Source organism: Schistocerca cancellata, chromosome 2, assembly GCF_023864275.1.
Source record: "Schistocerca cancellata isolate TAMUIC-IGC-003103 chromosome 2, iqSchCanc2.1, whole genome shotgun sequence".
Lineage (NCBI taxonomy): Eukaryota > Metazoa > Arthropoda > Insecta > Orthoptera > Acrididae > Schistocerca > Schistocerca cancellata.
Window position 1 is genome coordinate 506,237,286 of NC_064627.1, and position 24,665 is coordinate 506,261,950.

General features: G+C 41.1%; 1 protein-coding gene across 1 annotated transcript in view; it reads left to right on the top strand.

The window, feature by feature from the left end:
- LOC126162047 (UPF0047 protein YjbQ) overlaps window positions 1-18,223 on the top strand; it is a 70,612-nt gene extending 52,389 nt beyond the window's left edge. Inside the window, exons 4-5 of the mRNA XM_049918286.1 lie at window positions 15,901-15,942; window positions 16,267-18,223. Coding sequence (XP_049774243.1) covers window positions 15,901-15,942; window positions 16,267-16,482 — 258 coding nt within the window. The 3' untranslated portion in view covers window positions 16,483-18,223. The remainder of the gene's footprint in view (window positions 1-15,900; window positions 15,943-16,266) is intronic.
- Window positions 18,224-24,665: the final 6,442 nt, after the last annotated feature.

The window sequence follows — 24,665 nt, forward strand, 5'->3', positions numbered from 1 at the left end:
TGGGGTTTTAAAGGTGGGCAGCAGATAGAAATAATTGGGAAACACTGGTCTACATGGTCACCACAACATTTTGTGCCTCTCACCTCTAAGACCTTCACAATAAAAACACATGCAAACAAATATTTTTGCTGGAGGTCTTGGGTTTCATGCCAGCATAAAATAATACAGCGTGTAGATAGTTAAGGCACAGTAGTTTGATTGTGTCTGGCATTGTATGTTGACTATAAGCAACAGTTTTTTGATTGTCTCATGCATTGTATGTTAATAATGGAAAAATGTTTGAAGTACAGTAGGCAAGAGGAGCTGATACACAAGATGTGTAATAAAGTGTCTCCAAACACATTGGTTGCTGCCATCTTCAGTAAAATGATCACTATCAAAAATAGGTAATGCAGTATTTCTTTAGCATTCGAATTGTGCAAGTTCGGTTATCTACTGCTGTAGTGAATGTGTCTCTTGCATAAAAAAAATGACAACATAATGACAATGACAATAATGGGGAAACTACTAGGCACTGTATTCTGCTAACATTAAATGTGAGAACGCTTTATGATGATGTCTTTGAGTAGTACACCACAATAGAGCCACATAAAGTCAAGATGAAATCGGTAACTGTCAGGTATTTCTGAAATTACAGTTTGGGAAACGCTGTTATCTTGGGGTGAGGGGAGAGAGTGATCCTGAGCAGTTAGATGGTCAGTGGAGTTATACTGATGAAAGTGTACCAGTATTGCTTCAGCATATTCAGTAGTGTTGGAATTTCATCTCCCTACCTCCCACTGCATAAGAATTTCCATTTGTAAAAGATTTCATACATTAATCTGGGGGTTCAATTTAGGGATTCCAAGTGAAAACTAGTGCAAAGCACCTTTGAGAGAGGGATATTCCCCTCCCCCCCTCCCCCTCCCTTCCCCCCCCTCCCCCCCCACTCCCTCTAGGATTCTTGTTTGTGTAGAAAGTTGTCTTGGTTGACGTAGTATTTATCTATACAAATCGATTACACACTTGTACAGACCGCCTTCCAAACATAATTTTAAACCTTTGGTCAAGGCAGTAAGGTATGTTGTGTAGTATCCAACATCAGTTGGAAGAGCATGAAGAGACTCAAATACTTTTTGTTCCCATCACAGACTGAAATTTTGTTGGAGCACCAGAGGAATGTCCCACCCTAAACTTATCTCCAAATGCTTGTCACAACCTGCCATCACTGTACATGTAACACACCCAGCCAGTGTGGCATTTGTTCATATTGCATGCACACATTGATTGCTTTAACATAAATTAGGGGTTATAAGGAATCCAACTATACAGTGTTACATGTTTTGATTTTGACCAGTGTGCACAAACTGTTCACTTGTTTCATAGATACATTGTTTGTTCATACTAGGAGGAAACTGAAAACAAGTTACACAGATGATAGGAATCAGTCTTTTTAGAACTTGAGAAGATTAAGTTTGTGGACTATGTGATCTTTGTTCACAGTATAAATATTGTGTTGTTTGTAAATTTATACAGACTTTACCTGTAATATATTCTAAGATTTATTGCTGTGCTGCAATTGGCTGAAGAGTGGGATAACAATGACTGCTGCATTTGCTGATTTGTACAAAATGTGTACACCTAAAATTATAAATAAAACACTGAAATAATGACACACTAATAAAGAGGCTAGTTTTGAATTAATATTGTAGTGAACAATGTACTAAATAAATAAGAATTATTTAGGAATAAAGGAGGCGACTCACCAAAAAACAGAAGCAGTGTGTCATTGATGGGTACACAAACAAAAGGTACAGAATGTTGCTGGATTTCGGAATGGGCTTCCTTTTTCAAGCTGTAGGAAGAACATGTGTGTGCATGCACACCCACACTATAGGGGTGGGGGAAGTGGTGCAGTGAGGTACCTGAGGGTTAGACCAGGAAGCTTATGGGAGCAGCAGATGTGCTGTAAGGATAGCTAGCATCTGCACAGCTCAGAAAAGCTGGTGGTGGTGGTGGTGGTGGTGGTGGTGGTGGTGGTGGTGGGGAGGATTCAGATGGCATGGGTTGCGAAGCAGTCATTGACATCTTGCATTTTGTGCTCTGTTGCCTATTGTGCCACTGGGTGTTCCACCTTGTTTTTGACAACAGCTTAGCGGTGGCCATTCATTCTAGTTGACAACTAGTTGGTTGTTGTACCAATGTAAAATGCTGTGTAGTTATTGAAGCAGAGCTGGCATATAACAAGGCTGCTTTCACAGGTGGTCTGGTCTCTGGGGTAGGATAGGCCCGTCACGGGATTGGAGTAGATGGTGCTGGGTGGGTGGATTGGGAAGGTCTTGCATCTGGGTCTTTCTCGTCACGGGATTGGAGTAGATGGTGCTGGGTGGGTGGATTGGGAAGGTCTTGCATCTGGGTCTTTCTCAGGGTTATGATCCCTGTGGAAGGGGTTTGAGGGTGGGTGTGGCATAGGGTTGGACTAGGATGTTGTGGAGGTTGGGTCGGTGGCAGAACACTACTTTGGGAGGCGTTGGAAGTATTTTGGGTAGGATGTGCTTCATTTCTGGGCACGATGACACATAGTCAAAGCCCTGGTGAAAGATGTGGTTCAGTCACTCTAGTAAAGGGTAGTATTGGGTGACAAAGGAGGGGAGGGTGCTTTTTTGTGGTTGGTTCTTGGGATGGATGTGAAGATCAGGTGTGTGTGTGTGTGTGTGTGTGTGTGTGTGTGTGTGTGTGTGTGTGTGTGTGTGTGTCAGCATACTGGGTGAGGGAGTTTTCATCACTGGAGATACCTCTACCACGGGTGGCCAGGCTGTATGGGAGGGATTTTTTGGTGTGGAAGGGGCAGCAGCTGTCAAAGTGCGGATGCTGCTGGTAATAGGTGGGTTTTATGTGGACCAAAGTGTAGGTGGAGCCATCTGAGAGAAGATCAACACCTAGGAAGGTGGCATGATGGGTGGAGGAGGACCAGATGAAGTGAATGGGAGAGACGATGTTGAGGTTTTGAAGGAATGAGGATAAGGGGTCCTGGCCTTGGTTCCAGACTATAAAGATGTCATCAATAAACCTGAACCAGACCAGGGTTTTGGGTTTCTGGGAAGCTAGGAATGTTCCTCTAGGTGGCCCTTGAAGAGGTTGGCATAGGAGGGTGCCATGCTGGTGCCCATGGTTGTGCCACAAATTTGTTTGTGTACCTTCTCTTCAAAGGTGAAATAGTTATGGATTAGGGTGTAGCTGGTTAGGTGTACGAGGATGAGGTGGGGTCTGGAATCTGCAGAGTGATGTGAGAGGTAGTGTTCAACCATGGCAAGGTCATGGGCATGAGGGATGCTGGTGTATAGCGAGGTTGCATCAACAGTGATGAGTAGGGATCCAGGAGGTAAGGGTGTGGGGATGGTTGAGAGCCACTGCAGGAAGCGGTTGGTATCTTTAATGTGAGAGGCTAGGTTTTGGACCATTGGTTGATGAACAAGGATCAAGATGCTTTTTGGTGGAAGTACTGTAAGCAGACACAATTAGGTGCCCAGGGTTGTTAGGTGGATTTTGGTGAGCATCGAGAAGATAGATGTGCTAACTGTTGTTGGGTGATTAGGGAGATTGGATTCAGGGGTGAGGTTCTGGGAAGGGCCTAAGGATTTCAGCAGATCTTGGAGATTATGTTGGATTTCTGGGATATGTGGTCAGTTTGGCAGACCTTGTAGGTGGAAATGTCGGACAACTGGCAGAAGCCCTCTGCCCAGTAGTCACTCCAGTTCATTGCAACAATGGTGGAATATTCGTCTGGCAGGATGGTGATCAGGTCAGGATCCATTTTTAGATTATTTGGAACAGTCCTCTCTTCTGTTTAAAGGTTTTTGTTCTTAGGGAGGGACCTGGGGAAGGATGGTGAGTCCAGGTTGGAAGTTATGATTTCCTGGAAGGTGACCAGGGGATGGTTAGGTGGGAGTGTGGGAGGGTCATGGTTGGATGGTCGTATGAATTGGGACAGTCAGGGTTCGATGTTGGGATTGGTTTGGTTTTGGTTGGTGAGGTTCGTGACAAAGAAGTTTTTCCACCGTAGGGAGTGGGGGAAGGAGAGTAGGTCTTTCACAAATCCAACATGGTTAAACCTGGGAGTAGGGCTTAATGTGAGGCCTTTGGATATGGCTGAAACTTCTGTGGGACTGAAAACTTTGGTGGAAAGTCTAACAGCAGTTTCTGGGATTGTTTTGGATCTGGATTTCATGGGGTGTTTGTAGGATTATTTGGAGGATGTGGTAGGTTGGAAAGGACAGTTAGGCAGCATCTGGATTCTATGAAGGGTTGATGAGGAGGTACACTGTGGGTAGGATCGTGGTTGCACAATAATAATAATAATAAAGATTTTATTGTCTTTAGGCCATTACAGCAATTGACAATGCCAAATGAAGTTACAATTTATAATACAGTGTGATAAGGTATTGACTACTGAAATATTTTAGCTTATATTACAATAAATGTACAATGGGTCATCTGTTGGATTACCGCATTTTACAGTTGAAGAATTCATTGATATCATAGAACGGGTGGGCAATAAACCATTTATGCAGTCTTTCTTTGAATGTATGCTCAGGAAGATCCTTTATAGGATGTGGCAGCTTATTAAATAGTTTGTGCCCTGTGACTTCATAGCTATTTATTGATTTTGATAGTCTGGTAAGGTGTGTATATGTGTTTGATGCTTCTTGTGTTGTAACAATGTACATTTTCTCTATGTTTCACGTCTTGTAGGTTCTTCTTCGTAAAGATTAAGACATTGTATATATAGAGGTTTATTACTGTCATAATTTTTTGTTTAGTATATAAGGGTTTGCAGTGAGCCTTATGTGAAGAATTTGTAATTATCCTAATGGCTTTCTTCTGCAATAATAGGATATCATGTATATGACTACAGTTACCCCACAAGATAATGCCATAGGATATTACACTTTGGAAAAATGCAAAATAAGATGACCTGATGTATGTTTCAGGTACACAATTTCTGAGTTGTCTTAATAAATAAATTACTCTAGATAGCTTACTACTAATATAGTTTACATGTTGGCCCCAGGATAACTTTTCGTCTAAATAAACTCCCAGGAATTTAACAGAACTAGTGGCTTGTCTCTTAGAGTGAAGATTATCTGCTGAGTTTTATTTTCATTTAGCAGGAAACCATTTGCTCTGAACCAATATGCTGCATGAGTGAGTGTATTTTCAGCACAGGTTTTAAGATCATTAAGATTGTTATTGCTATGAAGAAAAGTCGTATCATCTGCATACAATACAGTGGTGGATCTAATAAACGAGGGGAGGTCATTGATCATTATCAGAAACAGGAAGGGCCCCAGTACAGATCCCTGAGGCATACCTACTTTAACATTTTCTGTGTTTGACATTTCCTTACCAACACAAACTACCTGTTTACGGTTGTTGAGATAAGCTTTTAATAGTCTGAGACTCTTTCCTTTGATGCCGTAGAATTCTAGTTTCTCTAGTAGTGGCGTGTGCTCAACACAGTCGAAGGCCTTGCTTAGGTCACAGAATGAGACCTGAGCAAAGCCTTTGTTCTCAAAAACTTGAAGGATGTAACTGACTACCGTTTTGATTGCATCAATGGTCGACAGATTCTTCCTAAACCCGTATTGTGTAGCATTAATTATTCCTAGATTCTCAAAGTGAGATGATAATTGTTGGTACATGATGCAATCCATTACCTTGGAGAATGCGGGTACTATTGAAATAGGCCTGTAACTAGATGGAGAGTCTTTATCTCCCTTTTTGTATACTGGGACGATTGTAGACAGTTTTAACTCATCAGGAAAATATCCCTCAAGTAAGCACTTGTGTATGCAATGGGTTAAAGGGTACAGAATGCAATCACACACTTTTTTTAGCAGGTTGCATGATATGCCATATATATCTAAGCTATCAGAGGATTTCAGTTGTTTTATGACCACTTGTACATATCTAGGCGAAGGTTAGCATGTGACTGTCTACCCCAAGGTGGGAGTTGGATGCCAGCAGGCTGGATAACTTGTGGAGCTGGTGCCTGGAATGTTCTTCTAGGTGTTGAAGTGTCAGAATTTCAATTTGGGTGATGAGGTGTAGGTAGTGAGGATTGCATAGTAACAGTATTTTGCGGTGGTAATGAAGGTGGTTCAGGGATGCCTGTGCCATAGAGATATGTTTGTATTGAATGAGGTGTGTGAGGGAAAGGGACTGGTGGAATCTGAAAAGATAGAGGTCGTTGCGGAAGGACAGGTGGGATCCATAAATAATGATTTTTACGGTTAGGCCCTTGGGGGGGGGGGGGGGGGTTCCATGGCTTAAGCTGTGTTTAGGAAACAGAATATGGGACAGGGATTTGGCTAGGAATAGGGAAATTTTTCTGAACTGGTGCACACAAATAGAGCAGGGGTCCATTGTGGAGAGGTGGGAGGAGGGATAGTGCTGACGAAAGAAATTGGCATTGGAAGTGGTGAGTAAAGCTGTGAGGTGGTTGTAGGGAGGGTTGAGTAACTAACATTGATGGGTGTAATGAATAGAAGGAATTGTGTTGGGGGCAGGAGGTAGTATCGTGACTGGAGAACATCTGATCATTTCCCCACAAGCTCCTCCCTGCCTGCTGCCTATCTCCATCCCTCACCCCCACCCCACCCCACCCCACCCCACCCCAGTACAGTCTCCATGGGCCAGAAAAGAGCAGTTGACTGAACACAATGTAGGAAAACAGGTATGTAAGTACGTGTGTGTGTGTGTGTGTGTGTGTGTGTGTGTGTGTGTGTGTGTGTGTGTGTGTGTGCGCGCGCGCGCGCCTGCCTGCATATTTTTCCTTCAAGCTTGAAAAAAGGAAGCCCATTCAGAAAGCCAGCCAAGCTGTGTACCTTTTCTTTTTGTACCTATTGATGACGCAGCGCTTCTGCCTGCGCGCGCGCCTGCCTGCCTGCATATTTTTCCTTCAAGCTTGAAAAAAGGAAGCCCATTCAGAAAGCCAGCCAAGCTGTGTACCTTTTCTTTTTGTACCTATTGATGACGCAGCGCTTCTGCCTTTCAGTGAGTCATCTCCTTTATTCCTAAATAATTTGTAATTCTCAGCCAGAACTGTCTGTACATTACAATTTAATAAACAGTTTGTGTTGTTAATAAGGCACTAAAGTAAAGTTGTACAGTATTGTTGACTGGGAGACCCCAAAGGGTAGGTTCAGCTGTCTTATTGAAAAAGTTTTTCTTATCCTTTAACAGAGTGGCACCTTTCATTTGTGAAGTATGATAGTTGTTGTTTTAACTGTATTTGATAAGTGTGTGTGACTTACTGGTGTATGTAGTGTTGTAATGATGATGACAATACATGGGAGACGATGAAACTCAGTGCCAGCACATAGCTTTCTACTCTCAAATAGCAGCAAAGGGGGACTGAGCTTAACATTTCCATCTGACCGATGGTCACCATCGGCAGCGTCACATGCCCTTACATTCAGACAATGCCGAGAGGTTTGGAATTTAATCTAAGACGTTGGCACAAAGACGGGGCTCAGCAACTCTATGCCATCACCACTCCTCCCCTTTGCTGCAGAGGCAAAGGCAAAGCAGCCAATAACACATGACATTCATTGGCAATTACCCATCCAAGTACTGCCCATGCCTAAAATTGCTTGACTTCAGTGATCTGATGAGAACTGGTGTATTCAATGAGGCTGCAATATGGCAGTAATAGATTGAGATTATGTGGCAGTTAGACTATTTATGGTTAGACATAACAGTTTAAGCTTTCCAGCCTGTTCTATTACTGAATATGTAATCAGCCATCCTATTCATGTAAAATGTTTTAGTTTCATGCGAAGTATTGAGAGAAGTATTAGTAATTGTTGATAAGAATCAAATACATATCCCTTCATTGAAGTGCACTTTTAGGTAGTTTTTTAGGTCACGCAGATACTGACAGGAAGAACAGTTTGATATTTTAAATAGTGACTCTTCTGATTGTATTGTCTTCTCTTTCCTTGACCCTTTGCACCCACAAATGATGAAATTCCTGCTTAAATAATAGTTCATCTGACTGGTATTTAGTTTGAAATGAATAATGGAACAGTCCATATTTGGAAATAACTGAGTTATGGTAAATATGAAACAGTTTACCGATTACCATTAACAGTGTAATGCTGAGAAATAGTTACCACATTCAAATTTTACCTTTTTTTTTTTGCAAGTAGTTGACGCTTATGACTTCTGTTTCCTAGTACCTTATTTTGTTCATTTGTATGTAGGTCACAGCAATTGAGACTGTGAAATTAAAATTCTGTAAAATTCTGATAACTCGTTACCAAGGGAGTGGTTACAGGAAATACATTTTTATTCTTGTTTCTGGAAGAAAATATTATTTGCCATTCATGAATTGTAATGATGTTGCAGTGCCACAATATACAATGAGGTGACAAAAGTTATGGCAAGAGCTGATTGTAGGGTTAGAATGTGGCGCAGACCCCGTGAAGCCATGGACCAAGTTGTCAACGAGGCAGTGTGCAATCTGGTGGTGGCTCCATAATGGTGTGGGTTATATTGTTGCAAAAGAAGCTGAGTAGCACAGTCACCTTGGTGTAGTGGTTATGATACTAGATTGTTGTACGTAGGGTTGTGAGTTCAGAACTCACCTGAACTGCAAAATTTTAATTTCTATATTCGGTTTGAGTACATTCTAAAAGTATCCACAAATGTCAAGAATAATTGTACTGGAATGTTCTGTAACTGTATATATACTATATGTGTTCTGGCCGGAGGCAGTTCACTCCGCGCTCTTGTATGTGCAAGTGCTGAATAAACCTTCGTTAAGTGAAGTTAGTGTTCGCCTTCATCTAATTACACCTTCTTCTACGTGACATTATTCTGGTGGAGACGCTGGTTATTGGAACTTGTGATAGCGCACGTTATCGACGACACAGTGGCGAGAAACCAGAGTTCGAGCCATATTCAATAGATCGCAATCTATCAGAGACAGAAGAAGAAGAAGAGGACATTACAATAACAGCTACTGTGTGCCACCACATGAGACATCCTTCTGGGTTCTCTGGTGACGATGGCCAAGATCCAAACAAGTGGCTGAAGGTATATGAGCATATTGCCAAATTTAACAAATGGGATGACACCGTGTGTTTGGCTAACCTGTTTTTCTACTTGGAGGGCACTGCCAAGCAATGGTATGAGAACAACGAGGAGAAGTTCGCAAGCTGGAAAGTATTGCAGGCGGAACTGTGCAAGGCTGAAGGTAAAGTGTCCACGAGAAGCTACAGTATCCTACATTCAAGATGTCTTGGAGCTGTGTAAAATAGTGGATCCTAGAATGGAGGAGGAAGATAATGTTGCACACCTCATGAAGGGTGTTGCTGAGGACATGTCTCATGCCTTACTCCTGAAGGAGGTTTCGACAGAAGACGACTTCATAAAATGGTGCTACGATATTGAGACAAAGCATCAAAAAAGAATTACATGCAAGATGTTTGAGCGCCTTCCAAACATCGTATTGATGTCTGCGATGGAGGAAGGAACTGATTTCACAAGTATTCATCAGATAGAGAGAGAGAGGAAGTTCAGAAGGCACTGGGGTTGCACGATGAGCAAAAAACTGAGACTCTTCAATAGGTCATAAGGGAGGAAGTGGAACAGACACCCCATCTCTTGTCCTTCATTTCCCTTTAAAACGGTGAAATACCAAGACCCAGGCAAAGTTATGTTCCGACAATGCCCCATGAGGAACCTGTTTGGGCACCAAGGAAGACTGCTGTCTGGAGGACCCAGGATAACCAACCAGTATGTTTCCACTGCCGACGACCGGGACATGTGGTGCGCTATTGTTGAGAAAGGCGGCAGATATTTGATGACGCTCGTAACAGAAAACAGCAGACTGATCTTAGCCGATGCCAACTCCAGGACGACGAAGATGAACAAGAAGATGGGGGTGCACTATGACATAGGTCACCATCGCCGCAAGCTAGTCACTGGAGAGGACGCTCCCCAACACGCCGATTGAGGTCTCCATCGCCGTTTAGAAGCTCCAGCCGATCACCTAGTCGCCGCAACCTGGAAAACTAAAGGGTGCGACCTTCCTTGGAGGTGAGGCTGCCGAAGAGAAATATCCTCCGCCGTCAATCACTACAAAAATGATAGGAAACTATGTCAATATCCTCAGTGATGGCCCACAGCTCTTGTGGGCTCTGGAGCATCATATTCAGTCATTTTGAAGAAGTACCGTCGCCAGTTGCAGAAAACCATATTCGTCGACAACAAAACATCTCTGCTGAAGGTGGCTAATGGGAAATATGTAAAACCTACAGGAAGATGTGTCATTTGTGTGGGTATAAGTGGCCATACACAGCCCTTAGAATTCATTGTATTACAGAGTGTAGTCATGACGTCATTCTCAGATGGGACTTTTTGAAAGCTTCTGAGGCAATTATAGATTGTAGTCACTCGAAGATTATGCTCAGTGAGATGAGATACTGTGGACAGGAGGATGCGCATCCGAGTGTGTGGAGACTGTGTGTGCTGGTTGAAGTAATGATTCCTGCAGTCAGCGCTAGAAAGTTAACTGTCATGTGCCATGCCATGCATCAACCCATGGATCTTGTAGTGGAATGTAAGAGAAGCATAGCACTGAAGTATAACTTGGTCATCCCAGCCTCTGTCGTCTCGTTTAAGAGTGGATTTGGTGAATTGTGGATAGTTAACTGTCGCTGAGAACAGCAGATCCTTCCAAGATGCATGTGTGTGGCAAACATTGAGCCACTAATTGCCAAACAGCTGAGTGTAATGGAAACCTCCCATGCCGAGTCTTTGGGCGGAATAGGCACTACTGTCATGAGACAAGATCTTTTAGCTCGACTATCACCAGGTCTCACTAAGGAACAACAGAAGAAGCTACTTGCCATTCTTCAAGAGTTCTCTGAATGCTTCAATCCACAGGTGAAGAGCACATTAGACAAATCGACGGTGAACCACCAGATTAGCACTGGAGACCATCAACTAATAAGCCAGAGAGCATACCATATGTCAGCAATGGAACTTCGAATAATTCGCGACGAGGTAGAGAAAATGATGAAGAATGACATCATTCAGCCTTCGCAGAGCCCATGGTCGTCATCAGTGGTTCTCGTCAGGAAGAAGGATGGCAGTTGGCGCCTTTTGTTGATTACAGGAAGATAACTAAAAAGGATGTTTACCCTCTTCCACGAACTGACAATACACTAGATTGTCTGAAGGGGGCTAAGTTTTTCTCGACCCTGGGCAAGTAGGATACTGGCAAACTGAAGTAGATGAGGCTGATTGTGAGAGAACTGCATTTATCACCCCTGAGGGCCTGTATGAGTTTAAGGTAATGCCGTTTGGTTTGTGTAATGCACCAGCAACTTTTGAATGGATGATGGATAATCTTCTAAGTCACATGAAGTGGATGATGTGTCTTTGTTTGTAGTTGTTAGATGACATTATAGTGTTCTCAGAGACATGAACACGTAAAAAGACTGATGGCCGTTCCTAAGTGTCTCCAACAAAGTGGACTGAAACTTAATCCAAGAAAGTGTCTCTTTGGAGCAAAAGAAATCAAAATACTTGGACACCTTGTGTCAAACAAAGATGTGCGGCCAGACCCAGAAAATGTGAGATCTATAACTGAATTTCCTATTCCTAAAAGTATTATAGATGTGAGAAGCTTTCTCGGATTATGTTCTTATTACTGTTATTTTGTTAGACTTTTGTATCAAAGCCAGACCACTCCAAGTGTTATTAAAAGCCAATGCTAAATTTATCTGGGGTGGTGCCCAACAAGATTCTTTCGATGTGCTGCGAAAAGCTCCGATGAGTGACCCTTTACTTCGTCTGTATGATGAGAGAGCACCTACATTACTACACACAGATGCCGGTGTTGTTCTGCTGCAAATTTCAGATGGAAAAGGGAAGGTTATAGCCTATGCTTCTAGGACACTTACAAAAGCCAAGAGAAACTACTCGACTACAGAAAGAGAATGTCTTACTGTGATCTGGGCCATGTGCAAATTTTGACAGTATCTCTATGGAAGGCCATTCACAGTTGTTACAGAAAATCATTCACTCTGTTGGTTGACAGGTCTTGAGAATCCAGCAGGACGACTCGCCAGGTGGGCACTACGTCTTCAAGAGTATGACATTACCATTGTGGTATGACATTACCATAGTGTACAAAAGTGGAAGAAAACACCTTGATGCCGACTGTCTCTCAAGAAACCCTGTGCGAGACCATCAAGACTTTGATTAAGATAGTGACTGTCTCGCAGCACTCCAGGATCTCTCTGCTGAGCACAAGGAGGACGCCAAGCTATCTCAAATTATGCTTGCCTTAAATCGGTCAGAGGATGTGAAAGGACAATTTAAGATAATTAATGGATTACGTTGCAAGAAAAACTTTGATCCGTTTGGAAAGAGGTGGTTACCAGTGATTCCTGACCACATGCGCTTAGATGTTCTACAGAAATTCCGTGTCACACCTCAGGCCGGACATTTAGGATTTATTAAGACATATGATAGAATCTGCAAGAGATTTTTCTGGCCAGGTTTATTTAGGAGTGTCCATCACTGTGTCGCACTGTTGAGAAAGGCAGTTCCTCAGAAACCACCTGGTCGACTCATACCAATTCCACCAGCCGAAACGCCTTTTCAGTGTGTTGGGATTGACCTCCTTGGACAATTCCCAATGTCTGCTAGTGGCAATAGATGGATTATTATTTGCACTGATTATCTGACGCACTATGCCATTACAAAAGCCGTGAAAACAGCCAAAGCATTCGAGGTAGCCAAATTCATTGTGGAAGACATTGTATGAAAACATGGTGCCCCAAGGTCGTTAATTACGGATTGAGGGAAAAGTTTTTCAATTGAATCTTGTGACAGAGATAACCGTCAGCACAACATTACTCATAACATGACTGCCTACCATCTGCAAACTAATGGGCTTACTGAATGCCTTAATAAGACCTTGGCCGACATGCTGTCAATGTTCGTCAGTGTTGAGCAGAGAAAGTGGGACGAGGTGCTACCTTTCATGATGTTTACCTACAACACCGCCAAACAAGACACCACAGGATTTCGCCATTTTTCCTGGTGCATGGGCATGAGGCAACTATGATGATGGACACTGTGTTTCCAGCCAGGTGTTAACCAGAGCTGAGGAAGCTTGGCAGTTAGCTCGACTCTGCACGTTGCAGGCTCAAGAAAACAATTGCCGAAGGTATGACGCAAGCCATCGCCCTACTGTCTACCAGCCAGGTGACCTCATCTGGATCTTCACTCCTGTTTGGAAGGTTGGTTTCTCTGAGAAGTTCCTCAGGTGCTACTTTGGATCTTATAAGGTTGTAAAACAGTTGTCTGATGTTACTTATGAAGTTGAAGATTTTGACCCCAACACAAGACAACGAAAGATCAGGGATAGGGTCCACATCCTTTGAATGAGGCCCTTTAAGGATCCTGCAACCCATGGTAAATTCGAAGCTCCGGCTACAGGCAACAAGCGGAAAGGTGATGAAGAGCATAACGGCAAAGGAAGTTCTAAGATCGCCGCCAGGGCAAACGTCAGTCATCGGGAGTCGGAGTATGCAGGAGAGACGACTCGTTCCTGGACTAGGAGGACGTAACACTGAGACTCTGTTCTCTTAAGGAGGGAGCAGTGTCGCAAAAGAAGCCGAGTAGCACAGTCACTGTGTGGTGTAGTGCTTATGATACTAGACTGTTGCATGGAGGGTCATGAGTTCAAAACTCACCTGAACTGTAAAATTTTAATTTCTATATTTGGTTCCAATACATTCTAGAAGTACCCACAAATGTCAAGAATCATTGTACTGGAATGTTCTGTAACTGTACATATACATATGTGTTCTGGCAGGAGAAAGTGCGCTCCGCGCTCTTGTATGTGCAAGTGTTGAATAAACCTTCATTAAGTGAGGTTAGTGTTTGTCATTCGTATAATTACATCTTCTTCTACTTGACATTATTTACATGGGCTGGAACCGATCATTGACTGGAAATGATTATCTTCGTTTATGAGGAGACCATTTGCAGATATTCATGGACTTCACATTCCCAGACAGTGATGGAATTTTTATGGCTGACAATGCTCCATGTCACTAGGACACAGTTGTTCGTAATTGGTTTGAAGGACATCCTGAAGAATTGAAGCGAATGATTTGGCCATGCAGATTGCCTGAAATGAATCCCATAAAACATTGTGGGACATAATCAAGAGGTGAGTTTATGCATAAAATCTTGCACCGGCGACACTTTCGCAATTCTGGGCATCTGTAGATGCAGCATGGCTCAGTATTTCTGCAGAGGACTTCCAATGACTTGTTGAGTCCACGCCACACGAGTTGCTGCTCTACGCCAAACAAAAGGTGGTCTGACGTAATGTTAGGAGGTACCCTTGACCTTTGTCACCATTGTGTTATGTTGACCTAGGTTAAAACTGCAACATCATGATACAGTTATTTCTTTTATTAATCATTCTAGAGCACCATATAAATGCTGTAAAAGTTGGATATGTTTCTCTCATAGTAGTCTAATTTCATTTGCTTCCAACTTCATTACTACCACAATGTCATTTTTTCTTATTTTTTTCAATGTTTCTGCGTTGTGTTGAATTTAGCATGTATTGGCTGTATTGTGGAAGAACTACCTGCTGAGTTGCTTCATTCCAGGCCTGCTTGTTAACTGGTACTGACAGCTGGACATCATTAATTTGGTTGTGAAATAGTTAAACCCTACAAATGTTGAAAGAAAAAGGTATGAAAAATTGCCATTTCAGGAAACGGGCACTATCAGATGTAATTTGAAGACGACTTCCACATTCAGAGCATCGTAAAGTATAATATCGTATTGAAAAGTAATGCCTGGCGGGTGCTGAATGATGAGGGTGCTGAATGATGAGGATTACTTCAAGTTGTAAACCCATTTTCAGTATAAAAACGTTGCTTTTATTCACATGCCCATTGTCATAGTGGACATAAGCCAAATAAATCATTTGTAAGTGTGCTGTTTCACGCCGTCCTTAATGTAGCGGACACCTTAAAGTAATGAAAGTTTGAAAGACTCTTTGGTAGGCAACTCCTACTCTGTAGATGAATATCTTAACAGGGACTGTTAGATCAGCTTAATTAAAATTGACTGTTGCTTCATGACTAACATTAACTGAGAATCTTGGGGATAATGACTGTGGGGGCACTGATCGTACAGTGGAGACGAAGGGAGGTTGCAAGGTGTTTAAACATTGGGCTTGCATTTAGGAGGAGTGGGGTTCAAATCTCTGTCTACCTATCCAAATTTAGGTTATTTCTCTAAATTGTTTAATGTGCTATGTTGGTTCCTACAGAAAGGATATGGCTGACTTCCTTTCCCATTCAAATAAAAATTATGCAGAAACTCCTGTGGACCATTTGGTGAAATCCTTTTTCAATCTGAAGTACACATACAAATGCATGTGTGAGAGCCCTCCACCCTCCCCTCCCCTCCCCTCCCTCCCCTTTCCCTCTCTCTCTCTCTCTCTCTCTCTCTCTCTCTCTCTCTCTCTCTCTCTCTCTCACACACACACACACACACACACACACACACACACACACACACACACACACACACTTGTCCAGTTACATTTTGATGGCTGATTCTACCCCCCCCCCCCCCTTTCTATCTCTCTCTCTCTCTCTCTCTCTCTGCACATGCGGGCAGGCGGCATTTCTCATTAAATGTTGTAAATGTTGCTTAATCGTAATTCATGGAAATGATTTTCAAAAACTATGCCCAACTTTAAGAGCAGTTGACTACCTTGTTGGGGAGGAACAAGGGATAGCTTGGGGAAGGAGGGCTAGTCCTGCTATTGTGGAAATGATACAATTTTCATTTTGTTTACAGGGTTTGCCTTATAGACATTCCTGTGAAGGGCCCGACGACATGGTGAGTATTTCGTTTACTTTTTGGCTCTAAATGATTATACTTCTATATAAGTTTATTTATCATTAGCCACATTCCATGTGGTGTATATCCATTATTTTTTCTAGGTTACTGCTATTGGCTTGTTTCATTTTCAAATTGTCAGTTTAGAGTAAATGACCTGTAATTGAACAGCTGTAAAAATTTTACTGTTAAACAGAGGTAAGCCTTGAAGCAATAGACCTAAATGTTGTTTAAAATAAGTATGTACATGTTCATGTAGTATGAAGTTTACTGCAGTTTATATATCATTATGAATATGTTGTAAAATGTATAATTTTGTTACAGCCAGCTCATGTAAAAGCTTGCTTCCTTGGCTCTTCACTTACAATACCAATAACGGATGGTAAATTAAATCTTGGTACATGGCAGGGTATCTGGCTGTGTGAACACCGAGACCACGCAGGCTCTCGCAAAGTGGTAATTACAGTTAATGGTTGCCTCAGAGACTCGAGTCGAAGCCCATTGAGCCCCGTTTCACCGATAGCATCTACAAGTAGTTAAGGGTTCAGGGAGAAGTATATGATGTGTGGGCCGTAGATTTAACATTCCATACTACAGAAGTGATTGATAATAATTTCATACATCTTCATTTATAATGAAGAGTGGTGTGATGGGAAGTTTAGGTGAGACAACGATGTTTCTTAGTTGCAAAACATTGTTAACAGGGAAGCAAGAAGAAAGTTGATAATGGCACAAGTGCAATTCTCTGATATGTTGTGTAAACATATGAAAAAGGCAGTTTTTGTGTGCTCAACTTGCTGCAACATTTCAGTGATCCTACGAATGTCACCCAGTTATCCCTCAGGGTACGAGTGTGTAAAAACACTACACTCACTTCGCCGATGAAGTTGTGAAGTTGAGAGTATTTAGTTAAGGAAACAGAGTTCATTCCTTGTTGTGCAAGGAACACACAGCAGATGGTAGTTTGGAAAGGAAAAAGATTTGGCCTTTCACTGCCACAGCACAAGAAGTATACTTTATTTTGTGAAACACAAATAACCACGTACGTGCTGTACCTGGGCTTTATGATGACATGTACAGTTATATAGAAATAAACAAACTGGTCACTTATACATACATTAGTATCCTTCCACATATTTGCAAGAAAAAACACACAAATGTAAAAAAAAAAGTAATCCCTAAATGTTTTCTACACTTGCATTATGGTTTCCTGAGTATTGCATCATACATGAAAATTTTAATTAACATTCCATTTATGATTACTGTTCCTTGTTTTTGTGAAATAATTATTTAAGACTCGTCCTTTAAGAGTCTTATGGTTTGGTATTATTGTTATAATTTGCTCACACTGCGGGTACTTTGAGTCTAAAAGCACATGTGTGACTGATGTTCGAGAGTGTTTCATATACAGGGTTTAGTTTGATTATTGTTAGCTTATTATAAACAAACGAATGATAAGAAATTCCTTCGTACCTGATACTTTATCCCAACGATGAGAAATAGATGTTTTGTAATGTTTTTCCAAGTCAGAATGTTGTTGACATGTATGTAAACCTTGTACACTCAATATTTTTTTAAAGGCCCAGGTGCCAGTGTGTGGAGGATGTAAAACCTCAGTGTGATGTCCCTATGTTTGGAGAACAGTGTGAGGAAAGTGTGGTAACTTCCAGTAAGCTAAATATTTTGTGACAGGTCCATTGAAAATCTTCACTTGTATTAATATGTTACCTTGGTTTATATTGGTGGTGTAATATTTCTCCTAAAAATTGTCACATTTGCTTTTTTTTCTCTTGCAGTCATGTCACAAAGTAGGAGTCTTCCACATGAATGTTAATTATGTGTAGGTTTTATCAGGCTTGTAAAAGTTAAATGAAAATGCTCATGACATATCGAATTTTACTTCAGAATTGGAAATTTCTGTCTGTGCATTTCATTGTCACATGGTAGAGCGAGCACATCAGTATCAATGCTAGAAAGCTGTGTGTATTGGTACAATATTACTGATGTGTACAGAGTTTTGTTAATGTTATCTGAGAGATGTAAGTCTGTTGACTTTTTTTAGTATATGTGTAAGCACAGTTACACATAGAAATTTTCAGTGGTGTGAAAGTTGACTAACACATGGACAGTTCCATTGAGATGTTGTCATTCCTTTTGATGTTCCTTTCTACTTAAATGGCTGCACATAATAACAACCACAAAAATGGGTGGTGATGGAGGGAGCAGTGGATAATGCAGAGGCATTGATATTGGAAAATAAAAATAGTTGGAGCAATTATAATGAGACTTGGTTTATTTAAACCCCTATTCCCTTTACACTGTGTAGTATTATTGTCTTTCATTTTGTCACTTCCAGAAGTTTATTTATTCATGATTGTGGGACATAGAAGAACTTCATTTTTGTGGCAATATGTTAAAACACTAAAATCTTTTAGATGACCCAACTGAAACAAGGACTGCATCTTTGATCATTAATTGTGATGATTACTTTTTTATAAAATTTTGCAACATTTTTTTGCAAGGAAATGTATCTCACAGCTTTGACAATAATTTGGTCTCCTTTGGTATGTCATCCCTTAACTTTCTACAGGTTTTATTTACTCTGTGCTAATAATTATTACTAGACTTTGGCCATGAAGTTATCTCCCAGAATTACAACTCATTATTCTGGTTGTTGCACTTAGTGCTGAATGTCTGACGTGTTTCTGTAATAAAATTATCATCATAAATGAAATTGCAACAGATACAAGGTGTGGCAGCTAAACAGAAACATTCGAATTTGAGCTTGCTACTCACTATGAATGCTAGCTGGTATTAAAGTGGCACGTGTGCACACACATACATTGATAAAGCAGTTATGAAGAATGAATGACAGTCAACACAAATGAGTGTGGGCTGGAGCTGAAAAATTAAAAAAACCTCTCATTTGATTTATAATGTTTGAGAGTGTGAAGTTCTTTTGATTATCTTAATTTGTCAGTTTAATGTGTAATCCTGGAAGTATCTATATTTTCAATTAATACAAGGCGCAATCCTGTGGTTTACTGAACAACACAAAATTTGGAACCCGGATCATTACTAAAAAATCTTAGAGGTTTGATGGGAGCGATACTTGCATGCAAGCAGCTTGTGATATACTGAACATGTTTCACAAAGCGAGACATAAATATGAGGCAGAATGATGAGGTATTTGAAGTTTTGCAGAGAGAAATAATATTTTTGTATTAGCTAAATTACTTATTTATTTAACTGAAGTGGCGTCCTTTAGAATAACTGACTTCAGGCTATGAACACACAACAAACAATGAGTAAATGCATGCACATCTCTGAAAACTAGGAACTTTACCTTTATGCACACTGAAACTATATGCAAGCACTTAAATCATTTTCAACACTCCCTGTGCTTTAGTGATTGCATTAAGTTTTGAACACAAATAAATAATTTTTTTTGTGTAAGATCACCTGCATAATCAGCATCAGAAAAATGCTCTAGTTGTAGTTTACTCATGTTGTTGGAGCGCTCTGTACTATTATCTTCTCTTTCAGTCAGTAATGAAAAAGTCCCTTAACCACTTGCCTTCATGCCTTATTATGATCTACCGAAACCTATACTGTTTACTGAAAGTGATGTATCTGATCACAAGATAATGGATAAAAAGTAAGTGGTCCATCCACTTCACGGTACAGCATTTTCTCAACCTCTGAGTCTTTTTCAAAAACTAGTAAATGGACATGAGGATCACCCACAACACTCAAGACCATCTGCATCACCCATTCCAAACTTTTAAATTTATTCTTCTAGTTTGTATGCGCTGATTCATTAATGTTTTCTCTTCTGCATGTTCTCTTTGTTTCTGCCCTCATAAAACAATGACCATCTTAGATTGTAATACGAAACAATTCTTATAGTGATGTGACAACTTTACAAATCACTTTCCTCAATTTTGATGAAGCGATAAGTCCATCATCTCCAAATAATGACAACAAAAGAACTTCACCACTTGTTGGGGTAAGGAATAAATATGAATCAGACTCATTTACTTCAAAATTAAACTGCAAAATAAAATCTATAAACTTCTTGTTTCAGAACTGAGGAACCTGCATGAGCAGCTACAAAGACTTCTCAAGCTTGCAAACAGCAGGATTCTTTGTGTCAGTAACCAATCCCTTAGTTATTTCCATATAGATTTCTTCTTAAAGAAGAATTGCAGTGCAGATGTGAAATGTGAAACTGTATCATCTTTGATTATTCATGTGTGTCAGCTGCCATGAAAGATCTGAAAACGTCATACCATATGACTGGCGAGAAGGTTTCATTACAGAGCGAGGTGGCACAGTGGTTAGCACACTCGACTTGCATTCGGGAGGGCGACCTTTCAAACCTGGGTCCGGCCATCCTGATTAAGGTTTTCCGCGATTTCCCTAAATCGCTTCAGTCAAATGTCGGGATGGTTGAGGGCATGGCCGTCTGCCTTCCCCATCCTTCCCTAATCCGATGGGACCAATGACCTCGCTGTTTGGTCCCTCTCCCAAATCAGTCAACCAACAACCAATCCTAGTGCTCCATATATTAGAGCAATAACAAGGTTTCATTGTAGTTGATGCTGTACTCGTGTTTGAGGCCTCTTGCATGAAGCTGTACTTTGAACCCAGTGATCTTTGCTGTTTGTGTCAAACAAGACCTTGAAGTGAATAACTTGCCAGCTGGTGGTTGTAGGAATGATCTTCCAAGTTTTGTTCTCCTCATGAGCTTCCAGTTTCTCTGTGATTGCCTCCCTCAAATATTTCGAGTCTGTACTGGAAACTGCTTCCTTCAAGCTACTGAGAGTTTAATATTGGATGAAATGAGCTTCTTACCTTACTGGTTGATTAGGATGTACTGTCTCTTCCTATACTTACAATGGCCTGGTAGGAACTCGCTTGTCATGATCCGCAAATTCTTTGTCATCTTTGATCTTAAGTTACATGTCATCATTTTGTTGTATTGCTGGCATTATGCTGCTACTCAGGTCAATGAATGTGACATCTTGGGATATGAAAACTTTTCAGTTTTCAGGGTAAAAAAGCCAATAACTTGTCGAATGTCCTTGGTATTCAGCAGACATAATTTTTGGCTTTGGCTTTGAGGGTGCTTTGAAATTATGTTGGCACATGAGCAAAACCATTAGATTAAGAGATGTGGAGGTTTGCAAGATACGGTTTTCATAGGTTCCGTAACTCGTATGGAGTTCGCTTCAGTGTGTGCTTCATCAGACTCCTGTGTACTATGTAGAAGGCAGTGTTAATTGCTTATGCCCTTGAAAACTTTGGAAGAGTCTGAATTTTTAACAGGGTGTGTGTGCTTTCAACAATTGGTAGACTGTACCTCTTTAATCAACCATTTTGTTCTAGTGTGTATGGTGCATTGCCTCCAGCTGGAATCCAAGGTTTCTGACATGCTATTTCATGGCACAGTTAATAAACTTAGTTTCATTGTTCATGCACAGTGTTTTGATTCTTCGACCTAACATGTTTAACACAAGAGCACTGCTTTCACGAAGTCAGTGACACCAGATTTGTGTATGAGAAAATAAAAAGGCCTGTGTCCTGTTGCATCATCTTTAAATAGCTTTGCACCACTGACAGATGCAAGTGATATCAGACCACAGACATATGAATGTATAAGTTCAACTGAATTCGTAGAACAAATCATATTTTTGTTGTTGAACTTCAGCAGATGTACCTTGTCTAGCTGACCTGACAGGGTCCCCCCCCCCCTCCCCCCCCCCCCAAAAAAAACCTACTTCTTTGATGATATTACGTTCAACGATACCCTTGGCGATCATTTGCTGATTTATCAATTTATCAATGTGCTCCAGTCATTTGTGTGACTTATTTCAGGTTATTCACTGCAACATTTACTTCATCTCACTCTCTCGAGTCACACCTTCTGCTACAGTTTGTCATAAACTAAAGTAACTTGATTGTTTTTGAAGTACAGTAAATAATTTAGTTTGATAGCTGATTAGAATGTTGTTGAGATGTGCCACACTCGTTTTCCATCTTATTATTTGTTGGGAGTGCCAGTTCCCCTCAAGGTGACATGGTATTCTTTATCATCACTAAGTGATAAATGTTCTGCTCTCTGAAGCAAAACGTCCATGCTTTCTGCAGAACCTTTGGTTTTATGAGGTGAATTTACCTTTTTGTTTTGCTTTCTGATCACCATCACTGCAAATGCATCAACTTTTTCACTATCCATGACCAACTGGCACTCTTCTTGATGAGACGTCCATCAGCGTTTCCACATTTTGTTGACCATCTGACACACTGTCTCAAGCTTCTTTGAACTTATATTACTTTGATGGCAATGGTGTGATGATTTTTGCCATTATGGCTACATCCAAGACATTTTTCCCAGTATTTTGAATCTGCAGTGCCAGCTTTTCAAGTTTAGCAATGTGTGCAATGACTGAATCATTCACATCCATTCAGTATTCATGAAAACACTGCATTAAGGTTAACTTAGATTACTCTGATCATTGCTTTGGTATAAATCTCAACTTTTTCCATATTCCATGTACTGTTTCACAAATGAACAGATTTTGCATTTGATTTTGAAGTACTGATGTGGAAATCAGGAACATAGGCTTGGTATTTTCATGTATCTGTGCTTTTATGTCCTCACCATCAATTTTATGTGTTTGAATTCATGCATGTTCCAATTGTACAAGCTCACCACACAGGCCTTAAAGGCCCAAGTAATGTTGACTGGCCACTGGGTCATCTTCTGCCTCGTGATGTCTTGCAGTTGCTGTATGGGTGTGCATGTGGTCAGCACAGTGCTGTCTTGGCCATTTTTCTAACTTTTCAGACTGTGGAGCTGTTGCTTTTCATGCAAGTACCTCCTCAACTGGTATCAAATGGCTGAGTGCATCCTGTACCAGGAATCAAACCTGGGTCCTTGGTATGGCAGTGATCTATGCTGGCCTCTCAGCTACGGAGGCACAAATACAACATTAAAAATTCAGTAGGCTTTGAGAATTGCAGGGCATGTAATTTCCAAGCTTGACACTTCATTTCATCTAATTTTGCAGTGTGCATAATAGAAATTTCTTTGGCAGTTGTAGATTAGTTTTAATTTGAGCACAATGTGATTGGGGTACTGAGACTTGGCTTAGTAACAATGGCCGACAACGATTTTTTTTAACGTTTCATGGTATAACTTGTCCAGTTCTCTTTGACATATCATTCAGTGCCTGGGCCCATAACCTGATGAGGTATTTGAAGATTTGCAATGAGAAATTACATTTTGTATCAATTAAACACCTGTTTTATTTGAGTGAACTAATGTCCTTTACAGTGACTGACTTAAGCATAGTAATACCAAATACAAACATGTAAAACTTTTTCAACTTAGACTCTTATATCAAGTGTGATGCAAGTTGTCATGCAAGGCCATCTGAGAAGAAGGCTGTATCAGTACTTCCATGACATACATCAGTGTATGTGACAGAGACATAACCTCTTGCTGCACAGAGGCCATGGTGAGCACATAAAATGTGAAATTATTTCCCCTACTTTTTAACTGCAGTAGTAGGTATATGTAATGGTTTTACTTTGTCACTATGAGATCTATGTCAGTTAGTATTCGATATGTAAATAGTTTGCTGTACCTCAAAAAACAATTTTTCAGATCCATTTAAAAATAGCACAGCAACTGTCCGATACTACGAGGTGCATTCAAGTTCTAAGGCCTCCGATTTTTTTTTTTTTCTCCAGACTGGAAAGAGATAGAAACATGCGCTTTGTTTTAAAATGAGGCTGCGTTCATTGTCAATACATCCCAGAGATGGCAGCACCGTACGGCAGATGGAATTTTACCACCAGCGGCGAGAATGAGAACTGTTTTAAATACTTAAAATGGCGACGTTTTCCTTACTTGAACAGCGTGCAATCATTTGTTTTCTGAATTTGCGTGGTGTGAAACCAAGTGAAATTCATCGACAGTTGAAGGAGACATGTGGTGATGGAGTTATGGATGTGCCGAAAGTGCGTTCGTGGGTGCGACAGTTTAATGAAGGCAGAACATCGTGTGACAACAAACTGAAACAACCTCGGGCTCGCATAAGCCGATCTGACGACATGATCGAGAAAGTGGAGAGAATTGTTTTGGGGGATCGCCGAATGACTGTTGAACAGATCGCCTCCAGAGTTGGCATTTCTGTGGGTTCTGTGCACACAATCCTGCATGACAGCCTGAAAATGCGAAAAGTGTCATCCAGGTGGGTGCCATGAATGCTGATGGGCGACCACATGGCTGCCCGTGTGGCATGTTGCCAAGCAATGTTGACGCACAACGACAGCATGAATGGGACTTTCTTTTCGTTGGTTGTGACAATGGATGAGACGTAGATGCCATTTTTCAATCTGGAAACAAAGCGCAAGTCAGCTCAATGGAAGCACACAGATTCACCGCCACCAAAAAAATTTTGGGTAACCGCCAGTGCTGAAAAAATGATGGTGTCCATGTTCTGGGACAGCGAGGGCATAATCCTTACCCATTGCGTTCCAAAGGGCACTACGGTAACAGGTGCATCCTACGAAAATGTTTTGAAGAACAAATTCCTTCCTGTACTGCAACAAAAATGTCCGGGAAGGGCTGCGCGTGTGCTGTTTCACCAAGACAACGCACCCGCATATCGAGCTAACGTTACGCAACAGTTTCTTCGTGATAACAACTT